A 12740-nucleotide genomic window follows, 5' to 3' on the forward strand; every position below is an offset into this window, starting at 1 on the left:
AGAGTTCCCCATAGGCAAGATTGTCTGTAAATTCTGACGACTTTGAGCAGACCTTGTACTTTAGATAAAAGGGGCTTTCTGGGATTAGGATGTTGATGGCCATAAGTATCAGATTGGTGAGTGTCTGACACTAGACACCCCCTGATGGTCAGCTGCTTGAAGGGGCTGCGGAGCTCGTGTGATTGCTGCAGCCTCCTCATTGTTTACATGGCTCAGTTTACCTATTAGGGCTGGTCCCGAATATTGGAACATCATCCCATTCACTTGAACTGGACGAAGCTTTGATGCACTGCTGCTACAAAGTAGACCGATGCAAACAACGATGAGGCCACAGATGTTCATAGCCAACCGTCAGCCCCCTGCCTTACCAAAAGGCCAATATCAGTGCCTGTAGAAATTGCTCCTCTCAGGAAGATTTCTATAGAGAAGCTAGTACATTACGGTCCAGGTTTCATGTAAGGGATTATCCTGCTTCCGTATTACATAACGCTTTTTATTACGTGGACTGCAACGGACTCCTAGCCCCCGAACAGAAACCTGTGTCATATCCTCTGATCAGATTGATTGCCACATTACATAAAATATTGGCCAATATTGAGAATGGACACAGACCTTTCTGCCGGTTCTGCACTACCCCAGTATAACATATCGTAGGGGTAGGAGCCTAAAAGATAGGCTCGTTCATAGTCCTAGTACTCCTCCCAAACCAAAGGGCACCTGGTTAGACAGAAGACCCCCGGGCACTGTAAGGTGTGGGGGGTGTACAGCGTGTAGGCATATCCTTACCACAATAATAGCTGTTCCATCGGTTAATAATTCCAGTTTCACCATCTGCTAATTGCAAAACACTAGGAGTCATTTATCTGAATGTTCTTGTCCTTTGGACTGTGCAGGAAAAAAGCATTGGTGTTCTAATATCCTGAACCCAGAGAACACGAAGAAGTGGCAGGTCAGGAAGCGGATTTTTCTATAATACCCTCCACATACGCTTGTTTTCTGCCTGGTATGTATTCCGCAGCCGTTTACACTGCTGAGAGAAGAATAAGATGTAAGATCTCATATACTAATACACCGTATATAATAAACCATAAGATACCCACCAATTTACCATATATAACATACCATAAGATACCCACCAATATACTAATACACCGTATATAATAAACCATAAGATCCCAACCAATATACTAATACACTGTATATAATATACCATAAGATCCCAACCAATATACTAATACACTGTATATAATATACCATAAGATCCCAACCAATATACTAATACACTGTATATAATATACCATAAGATACCCACCAATATACTAATACACCGTATATAATATACCATAAGATACCCACCAATATACTAATACACCGTATATAATATACCATAAGATACCCACCAATATACTAATACACCGTATATAATAAACCATAAGATACCCACCAATATACTAATACACTGTATATAATATACCATAAGATCCCAACCAATATACTAATACACCGTATATAATAAACCATAAGATCCCAACCAATATACTAATACACTGTATATAATATACCATAAGATCCCAACCAATATACTAATACACCGTATATAATATACCGTAAGATACCAACCAATATACTAATACACCGTATATAATATACCATAAGATCCCAACCAATATACTAATACACCGTATATAATAAACCATAAGATCCCAACCAATATACTAATACACTGTATATAATATACCATAAGATCCCAACCAATATACTAATACACCGTATATAATATACCGTAAGATACCAACCAATATACTAATACACCGTATATAACATACCATAAGATCCCAACCAATCTATTAATACGACGACCACTGATGGATTGCAGGGTGGTCGTAACCATGGAAACGAGCAGTGTATAATGTGATGGAAAAATTAATCCAGCTACCAAAAGAAGCAATATGGACAATCACAATACATTAGTAAGGCCCCTTTCACACGAGCGAGTATTCCGCGAGGGTGCAATGCGTGATGCGAACGCATTGTGCCCGCACGGAATCCGGACCCATTAATTTCAATGGATCTGTGTACATGAGCGTTGTTTTTCACACATCACTTGTGCTTTGCGTGGAAATCACAGCATGTTCTATATTCAGTGATTTTTTTTTTTTAACGCAACTCTGGCCCCATAGAAGTGAATGGGGCTACGTGAAAATCGTATCCGCAAGCAAGTGCGGAAACAACGCGCTTTTCACTGTTGGTTGCTAAGAGAGGTTTGTAAACATTCAGTTTTTTTATCACGCGCGTGAAAAACGCATTAAATTGCATTGCACCCACGCGGGAAAAACTGATCGCAGACAAAACTGAATGAAGTTGCTTGTGAAATCGCGCATTTTTCACTGAACGCATCCGGACCTATTCCGCTCACGCTCGTCTGCAAGGGGCCCTAGTGTCTTGTATTCACTTTCTCTACATGATAAACGCCATTTGCTGAAGTGAGACAGCCCCTATAATACACTTATGTATGCCGTGAATAAATGAGCTTTAATTAGTGTTAATTAGACACAGCACCTCATTCCAAAATCTGTATTCATGAATATTCATTGCCAACATTTTTTGCTCACGTGCAGAACACCATTACTGGCATTCTGTCACCGCGCGGCGCTCGGCTCTGCTGTGTCCAGGAGGTCAGACGTTGCTCTGCTGGTTCAAAATCACAATTGATTTGAATAGAAATGGAGGGCGGCTGAGGAATACAGAATGTACAGTAAGGTCGTGTTCACACATAGCGGGAAGAATCTGAACAGAAATCATCGGATGCTCATTCTTATTTGGGAAAATATGGGTTTGGTCCTATGTAATGCATAGGGTTAAAATTGTGATAAATCCACAATACTGAAAAAAAGGCACTATACGTGGGATTCCCCTTAGCACCCCAACAATCAGCTGTTCCTGAGTACTGTGGCCTTCTCACAGCTTACCAAGCACAGCGCCATACATTGTATAGTGGTTGTGCATGGTATTGCAGCTCATGCTAATTCACTTCAATGGGACTGAGCTGCTCCTAGGCCATGTGACAGGAAGGTGACATCACTGGCCTAGGGTAAGCCGCGAGGGGCCCCGGCACTGTAGCAGCTGATCAGCAGGGGTGCAGGTAGTCAGACTCCCACCGATCCTGATAGATCATTAGTATGAGACACTTGGATAACCCCTTTGAAGGGTTATACCCATCTAATACGCTGGTGGCATATCTCTAGGACAGGGATCAGCAACCTCCGCCACTCCAGCTGTTCAGAAACTACAACTCCCAGAATGCTTCATTCACTTCCATGGGAGATACAAGAACAGCCAAGCATGTTTTCATGTTGGGAGTTGTAGTTTCACAGCAGCTGGTGCGCCGAAAGTTGCTGATCCAAGAATGCCAGATAGGTGAGCGCACTGAACATGCCTGGCATTTACTTCTATGGGAGTTCTGAAAAGAGGATGGCTGCGCTTGCGCAGGGTCTTCTTCACTTTGGGGGCTTGTTCTGGAGATAGGAGCAGGTCCCAGAGGTGGGACCCGCACCTATCTGACACTGGTGGTGTATCCTAGCTATATGCCACCCATGTCTGAGAAAAGAATACCATTTTAAAGTATCTGAGCGGAGGGGGACCAACTGCTGGGGACTCCACCGATTCTGATAAAGGGGGTCCTGTTCCTCCTTATGGATGGGGTGGCCGGTTGGTCTTGCGCGCTGTCGCTTCTGCGCTGTCCTCCACTGTCTCCGGCAATCCTATGGAGAGTGAATGGAGCAGAAGTGTCCAAGCTCAACCTGCTGATCCATTCATGTGGGGGAATGGGACCCTATTGGGATCGGTGGGGGTCCCAGCAGTGGGATCAGATACCTATCCTCTAGAAAGAAGATAAGTCATAAACGTGTTACATCCCCTTTAAATTCATAAAGTTTATTAAAGGGGTTCCGCAGGCGTACGGTTAGTCCGATCTGATACATCTGTGCCAGTCGCATTACCTTGAGATCAATGTATGATGTGTATGGGGGCAGTCCCTGGTGTGCCGCAGGGTACGGCCTCATGGGCGGACTGAGAACTTAAAATGGCTTAAATTAGGGCTTAAAGGCATATCCCGGTTATAACAAGTTACCCCTATCCTTACCTCTGGGAGCCCCAGCAGAACCGAATACCACAGTGCAGCACAATATACTGCCCCAGCAGAACCGAATACCACAGTGCAGCACAATATGCTGCCCCAGCAGAACCAGATACTACAGTGCAGCACAATATACTGCCCCAGCAGAACCAAATACCACAGAGCAGCACAATATACTGCCTCAGCAGAACCAAATACCACAATGCAGCACAATATACTGCCCCAGCAGAACCAGATACCACAGTGCGGCACAATATACTGCCCCAGCAGAACCAAATACCACAGAGCAGCACAATATACTGCCCCAGCAGAACCAGATACCACAGTGCGGCACAATATACTGCCTCAGCAGAACCAAATACCACAGAGCAGCACAATATACTGCCCCAGCAGAACCAGATACCACAGTGCGGCACAATATACTGCCCCAACAGAACCGAATACAACAGTGTAGCACAATATACTGCCCCAGCAGAACCAAATACCACAGTGCAGCACAATATACCGCCCCAGAAGAACCAGATACCACAGTGCAGCACAATATACTGCCCCAGCAGAACCAAATACCACAGTGCAGCACAATATACTGCCCCAGCAGAACCAAATACCACAGTGCAGCACAATATACCGCCCCAGCAGAACCAAATACCACAGTGCAGCACAATATACCGCCCCAGCAGAGCCAGATACCACAGTGCAGCACAATATACTGCCCCAGCAGAACCAAATACCACAGTGCAGCACAATATACTGCCCCAGCAGAACCAAATACCACAGTGCAGCACAATATACCGCCCCAGCAGAACCAAATACCACAGTGCAGCACAATATACCGCCCCAGCAGAACCAAATACCACAGTGCAGCACAATATACCGCCACCACAGTATTCAATTGTATCACTGTCCTGTGGCCGCTGACCAGGTGTATAAAGTACCTGATGCTCCTACATCGGATCGTTATATACCAGACTAGTAGCTGCGAGGACGGCATCGGACCAGCGGGAAATTTCCCTGTAGGGTCTATGGCCAGTCCAGCCTTGATGTCAGACATTTTTTTTGTGTCTGATGGGTGTATCGAACTCCACATCGCACGCAACTCACAGTCGAATTGCGTCGTAGAAAAATCGCGTGACTGCTATGAAAAATCGTATGTGACTTCATGTCGTAGCATAATTACCCAAGGCAGCACATGGCAACCTAGGAATACCGTCACCATAGTGAACTATCATATAGATAGTATTGGGAACCCCCTTTTTATGAAAATGTGTGGGGGATGAGCTGGATAAATAGGGCACTGACTATTCAATGACTGAATACAGATGTACTGTATATAATATATGACATAAGTTCACAATCTGAAAAATGAAGCAACACAACCGGTTAATAAAAAAATAAATAAAAAAAATTCCACAGCGGTGACAGGACGGTCACGTGACATGGCTGCGCGCTTCTCGGCGGTCGGCTGCTTTGGGCTCCGCTGTTTCCGGTCGGAGGGCATTGAGCGCTGCGCACTCGCGGACGGGGCTATGTGAGACGGGCGGCGGGCTGTCGCTGTACGTCACCCGGTGGCGGACTAGGAGCCGTCAGGATGCCGGGCCTGCAGATGTTCGGCCGGCGCTGGGCCATCGCCAGTGATGACCTGGTGTTCCCCGGAGCCTTCGAGCTGCTGGTGAGGTGTATCTGGTGAGTGATCTGCGGCTGTCACCGGGGGAGACCCCCTCGGCGTGCTGGGACTTGTAGTGGCTGTGGTCACGTGACTGATGGGAAACATCACGTGACTTACTGATGTTTTTGACACATTGCTCTCAAGTAACATTTGGGGCCCCCACCTAATAGGGGTTTCTGGCTGATCTTCTCCTCCATTGAAGTGTATAGGAGATCAGGATGCAGCCGGATTACAGAGCACTGCAGAGGGGTCGCACAGGATGGGCTTGGACGCCCCCGTTCTCAGGAGCAGTAAGACCCCCCCATATTTAAAGAGCATCTCTCAGCAGGATCCTTATTAAACCAGCCATATGTCTGGTAGGGTTGACCCTGCTGATTAAAAGCATACCTTCCTTCCCCCAATCCGTTACTGGATTTAGGAGCAGTAAGGGTTTATAAAGTAATATGCAAATTAGGGCTTAAAGGGGTATCCCGGTTATAACAAGTTACCCCTATCCTTACCTCTGGGACCCCCACCGATCACGAGATAGCTGATCGCTATGTCCGGCGCTTCCATAGAAATGAATGGCGCAGCAGCCCACTTTTCTGAGATCTACAGGGTAGATTGGGGGTACAAGCACAGGGACCCCCACAGATATGATTGTTATCCCATATCCTGTGGACTAACCTCTGTCACCCCAGCTTTTCCCCTCTGCACCCCTTGACACCCCCATCTCCACTTGGGTGAGAGGGCCAGACATCCAGGTGAAGGGGTTAGTGTCAAGGGAAGCGGAGCGGAGGAGCCAGGACCCACCCTCGGTGCACTTAAGCTCTAATTTGCATATTTTTAAAAACGCGTATTTGTCCTAAACAGTGCAACAGATTAGAAGAAGAAAGGCATGTTTTTTTATTCAGCAGGGTTGGCCCTACCAGGCTTTATGGCTGGTTTAATAGGGTTGATCATGATGACAGATGCTCTCTTAAAGGGGTTTTCCCATTGCAGACAATGTGTGCATATCTCTAGGATATGTCCCCATTGTCTGATAGGTGTGGGTCCCACCTCTGGGACCCGCATCTACAACAAGAACGGAGATGGTAGAGTTGTGGCTGGAGGACCCTGGTTTTCCCGGGGTCCGGCCACCACCAAGCGCTGCTCCCATACAAGTGAATGGGAGCGCACCGCTCATGTGCGGCCCCCGCTCCTATTCATTTCTATGGGGTCGACGGAAATAGCCGAGCCAGCGCTCAGCTATTTTCAGAGGCCCCATAGAAAATAATGGACGGCGGCTGCGCATGCGCAGTGCGCCCTCCACTACTTTTCCTGCTCTGTTCTCCGGGTAGGTGTGAGTCCCACTCCTAGTGATAAGCCCCCATTGTCTGTGATGGCAAAACCCCTTTAAGGTAATTTGTTGGAATACCCCTTTAAATAGCTCCTAAACTACATTTAAGGGAAAATAATAGCATTCTTATTACAGAATGCTTAGTAAAATGTCCATTGAGGGGTTAAAAATAATAAACAAATTTAACTTAACCAATCCACTTGATCGCGTAGCGTATCTCCTCTTCTTTCTACTTTCTTCAGGACCTGGCTAAAGGACCTTTGATGACATCACTGCGCTCATCACATGGCCCATCACCATGGTGATGGACCATGTGATGAGCACAGTGATGTCATTAAAGGTCCTTTACCTAGGTCCTGAAGAAAGTAGAAAGAAAAGGAAATCCGCTACGCGATCAAGTGGATGGGGTGAGTTAAATTTGTTTATTATTTTTAACCCCTCAATGGACATTTTACTAAGCATTCTTTAATAAGAATGCTATTATTTTCCCTTATAACCATGTTATAAGGAAAAATAATAAAATCTACACAACACCGATCCCAAACCCGAACTTCTGTGAAGAAGTCTGAGTTCGGGTCTGGGTACCAAACATGCCGCTTTTTCTCACGCACGTGCAAAACACATTAGAACGCTTTGCACTCGCGCAGAAAAATGCAAATTTTCCCGCAACGCCCTTGTGAAAGAGGCCTTAGAGGTCTGGAATGTATTGGATAACACTGACATAATCCCGTCAGTGTTAGGCCTCATTTACACATATGTGGATTTTTGTAGTTTTGCAACAGCTGGAGGGCTGCAGGTTGGGCATCCCTGCTCTAAAGGCATTCCGTTATACATTCTGTCATAGAATTGCGTTATGGTCCGCGGTAACTCAATTCTGCTTTTACCAGTAAACGCATCGCAAACGAATTTCAAAATATGAAATTCGCTCATCTCTAGTTACAACATTCAGGTTTTCATGAAATGTACTTCTCATTTTTTGATTACACAATGACTATTACAAAATGTAAAAGTCAGCAAAAAAGAGCGGCTATCCTGTCACCGGCAGACGCCTGCACCCAAAAGACTTCATTTTATTTTTCAGGTTTTGACCACACTAAACTGCTGGCAGCACTCGGTAGGGGCTGAAGAAAGCAGTACAGACATACCTTCTGTAAAGCTTTTACAAATCAGGGGCAGTAAGAATATGAAGTTTTATTCTGCCAGATTTTGCTCCTGCAAGTGCCCTGGAGGCAGAGCTTCAATGTGTTATAAGGGAAAATAATAAAGATCGGGTCCCCATCCCGATCGTCTCCTAGCAACCATGCATGAAAATAGCACCGCATCCGCACTTGCTTGCAGATGCTTGCGAATTTCACGCAGCCCCATTCACTTCTATATAGAACATGCTGCGATTTTCATGCAACGCACAAGTGATGCATGAAAATCACCGCTCATGTGCACAGCCCCATTGGAGTGAATGGTTCCGGATTCAGTTCGGGTGCAATGCGTTCACCTCATGCATTGCACCAGCGTGGCATTCTCGCCCGTGTGAAAAAGGCCTAAGGGTTACATAGCGTCATAAATCAATATAATGCTGTGCGACCCCAGCAGTGCTGGGAGGTCAGGACGGGAGCTGCTGCGCTAAGTCGGGAGCGTGACGCCCGCTTGTGTGAAACCAGCCTTTGACTATCTCTGAGCATCTTACTGTCACTTTATCTGCCAGCTTTGTCTATACCTTATTTTTATTAACAGCTCATAAACACTTATTTAAAAGGGTTTTACGAGATTTTAATACTTATTACCTATCCTCAGGATAGATCATCAGTATCTGATAGGTGAGGGTCCGACACCCGGGACCCCCGCCGATCAGCAGTTTGAGATGGCACCGACACTCCCGTGAGCGCCGTGGCCTTCTCACAGCTCACCAAGCACAGCGCCGTACATTGTATAGCGGTTTTGCTTGGCATAACACTCAGCCTCGGGGGGGGGGGACCCCCACTGATCAGATACTGATGACCTATTAAGAGGAAAGGTCATCAGTATTAAAAACTCGTTTAACCCCTTTAAGCCATAGTCTTATCGCTAGGATAAGTTATGAGGTCAGGAGCTCAGAGATAAGGAGACGTCAGCAGTATAAGCACAGAGTCTGGTACTAGAGAATCTCAAAACTATACAGAGATTTTTTATTTTTATAGAGAACAATTGAAAAAATGATTTTTAGCTAAAAAAAAAAAAAAGTACAATTAAATAATGATGATAAATTAACCCCTAAGGTGTCCATGGCCTTTAAGTTCAGTATGCCTATAGCAAAAATAGCAGATTTGCAACATGTACAGATGGATCAGTCATTCACGTACGTCTGTATGTTCTCTTCTTTTCCAGGTGGATTGGGATGTTGGCCCTCTACTTCGTCCATAAAGGGCACTTTGATTGCCCCGGGGGACCCCTCCTGCAGAGCTACTTCATTGTACTGATTGCCATGCTGGGTGCCATTATCTGCTCAGTGTCAGCAATCGTCTATGTCAGTATGCAAGGTGGGAACAGCTCCTTATAACCTCGTCCTACGTTTGTGAGCAGTTTATACTCTATGAACTACCCCAAGTGTGAACAGAGCCATACATTTCACCTCCTGCTTTCTCTCCCTGACTTTCTATCTATGTACAACATGTTAGGCTACTTTCACACTGGCGTTTTGGCTTTCCGTTTGTGAGATCCGTATTGGGGCTCTCACAGGCGGTCCAAAACGGATCAGTTTGCATTCTAATGCATTCTGAATGGAAAAGGATCCGCTCAGAATGCATCAGTTTGTCTCCGTTCCCTTTTGGTGTCCGTCTGACGAAACTGAGCCAAACGTATCCGTCCTGGCACACAATGTAAGTCAATGGGGACGGATCCGTTTTCTCTGGCGCAATCTGGCACAATAGAAAACTGATCCGTCCTCCATTGACTTTCAATGGTGTGAAGACGGATCCATTATGGCCGTGTTAAAGCTAATACAAACGGTTTCGTTCAGAACGGATGCAGACGGTTGTATTATCTAAATGGATCCGTCCATGACTGATCCGCACAAAACGCGAGTGTGAAAGTAGCCTAATCTGCATGGGCATGAACGGTCGCACTAACAATTGGTCTTCCCCCATGCAGTTTGCATAGGCCCCTGTGAGGGGCACTGATTCATGTGTTAGGCCTCATTCGCCCTTCAGTGATTCATGGACATTAGAGAACACGGACAGCACACGTAACCATTCATTTTAATGTTTTCACACATCAGTGTTTTAGCACGGAAGCTTGCCGTATTTGTGTCCGTGTCCACGGGTCCATCACGCCCATTATAGTCTAGGGGTCGTCATCCGTGTTTCATGGGGAGGAGATGCTCTGAAAGAGAATTTTAAAGCTGTGCAGTGTCCGTGGAACACGGATGACACACGGAGAGCAGACATACGGATTAATCGCTGACCATCTTATCACGGATTTCATCACAGACACAGATGTGTGAATCAGGCCTTACGGTTCTTCACGCGCACTTTTGTATATGACCTTTTTGAGCCATATTAGCACCTGACAGTTTTTTTTATTTTTTTATGGCATTTCTTTTTGCATGCCTGGCATTTTTTTGTACTACTATGTGTGATGTCACTTTCTCTGTAAACCTGTATGGGTTTACAGAGAATGTGATGTATGTTTAAAAAAAAAATACACAAAAAAAACACGTAAAAACGCCAAAACAAGTTGCACATGTTTTTTTTTAAGCTGCAAAATACCCAATTGAGGTCTATAAGAGAAAAATGCCAGGCAATGAGGGCAAACCGCCAGACCCGGAGCATGCTGCAATTCGAAAAAAGTTGTACCTCCAAAGGTGAAAAAACTCCACTACACTAAAACGCCTGCTAGTATGTCCTATAGACTTCCATGTCACATCTGGAGCTGGCGTTTTTTTTTTTTTTTTTAAATAACAGTGGTAAAGATGATGCACCAAACAATGCAGAATGCTACAAAACCGCCCCTATTCATTACGCCCCCGGTAAAGATACCCATAGACCCCCAACCGCTAATGGCTGAAAGCTTGTTCTGCTGGCGGTTATTCTTCCCGACTCCCCCGGACACGTGCATTTATGTGGACAGCAAGCCACCGCAGACACCTATGGTGGTGATTTATCTACCTTTGGGAATTAAAGGATTGGGCGTTATAATTCAACATGTCTAATCCGTTAGAGGACGGGGAGATTTGGATCGCCCGCATACACGTAAGCTGGTCGGCCACTCCTGCAGAAATCGGCGGGTTCGGCTGAATTTACTCTTGTGTGTATTGGGACTTCTGCATCTGTGGCCACAGTCTGATGGCTCCTGAAATCATCCATCTTTCTAGGCAGTCTGTAATTTTCTGCAAGTTCTGTCTCGTCTGCGGATCAGCTTTTCGCTGCTTTGGTTGATGCAGATGATGACACGTATGTATGAGGAGCTTCAGGCCGAATACTGATGGAATATCTAGCATGCCGATACTTGTGTCATTCTGCTGAAGGCTTTCACAACAACCAAGGAATGATTGTGGTATTGTCACATTGTAAAACCGTAGTATGGCGGTATCAGACACGCAGTACGTTTTGGCCAAATGTTGTTTACATTACAGTAGAGTGGATAAGCAGCGGCCAGACGCCTCTGATGCCGCTAATCTAGGGAAGAAACAATGTAATTGGAAAGGTTGGTTCCTTGTGTAGAAAGTGGAGTAATGTCTCAAGAGAGAGGCGTTACTTAAAGGGGTTGTCTGAGCTTTTTAATATTGATGACCTATCCTCAGGATAGGTCATCAATATCAGATCGGCGGGGGTCCGACACCCGATCAGCTGTATGAGGAGAGGGCGCGCGCAGTCTTTTCTCTCTTCCTGCTGCTGTCTATAACAAAGACCATAGACGGCAGCAGCGGGCAGGAAGAGAAAAAAAGAGACGGCACGTGCCCACTGTGCGCGCCCTCTCCTCATACAGCTGATCGGGTGTCGGACCCCCGCTGATCTGATATTGATGACCTATCCTGAGGATAGGTCATCCATATTAAAAAGCCCGGACAACCTCTTTATTGAAGTATTCCCACAAATTTTTTTATTCTCTGACCTATTAGAAAGGTCATTTTCTTACCAGTGACTGTATATGTGCGTTATAACCTCCCTTCTGATCCTCAGCTGTGTCATGTGACCAACACTCTGATCTCCAACCGACACAGCATCTTATGTATGGACAGAAAGACCATTTCTTTATGTATTCCTATGGGAGCCTCAATGTCAGTCTCATAGGAATGCATAGAGAAGTAACTGGCTTCCTGCCCTGTGTCAGTTGGAGATCAGAGAGTTGGTCACATGACACAGCTTAGGATCAGAACGGAGGGGATAACTAACGTATACAGTCACCGGTAAGAAGATTACCCTCACTACAGTTTATATTATGTACCCTTCTAATGGTCCAGGGAAGAAAGGTTTTTGTCGGAGTGCTTCTTTAAAGACACACTAAATTGATCAAACCTTGTGCGGCATTTAATAAATTTGCCACAAATCACGGCAACATAGACTCCTGCAAAATTGATAATTGTCCCCCTATACGTCTGACGTCTCCAGTGGACTTCAGCCTCTGCCTTTACAGCGGCAGAGAAATGA

General features: G+C 45.6%; 1 protein-coding gene across 1 annotated transcript in view; it reads left to right on the forward strand.

Annotated features, from left to right (window-relative positions):
- Positions 1-5575: 5575 nt before the first annotated feature.
- The window catches only part of DAGLB (diacylglycerol lipase beta), a 40876-nt gene continuing 33711 nt past the window's right edge, over positions 5576-12740 (forward strand). Inside the window, exons 1-2 of the mRNA XM_044303599.1 lie at positions 5576-5818; positions 9481-9632. Coding sequence (XP_044159534.1) covers positions 5724-5818; positions 9481-9632 — 247 coding nt within the window. The 5' untranslated portion in view covers positions 5576-5723. The remainder of the gene's footprint in view (positions 5819-9480; positions 9633-12740) is intronic.

The sequence above is a fragment of the Bufo gargarizans genome, chromosome 8, assembly GCF_014858855.1.
Source record: "Bufo gargarizans isolate SCDJY-AF-19 chromosome 8, ASM1485885v1, whole genome shotgun sequence".
Taxonomy (NCBI): Eukaryota; Metazoa; Chordata; class Amphibia; order Anura; family Bufonidae; genus Bufo; species Bufo gargarizans.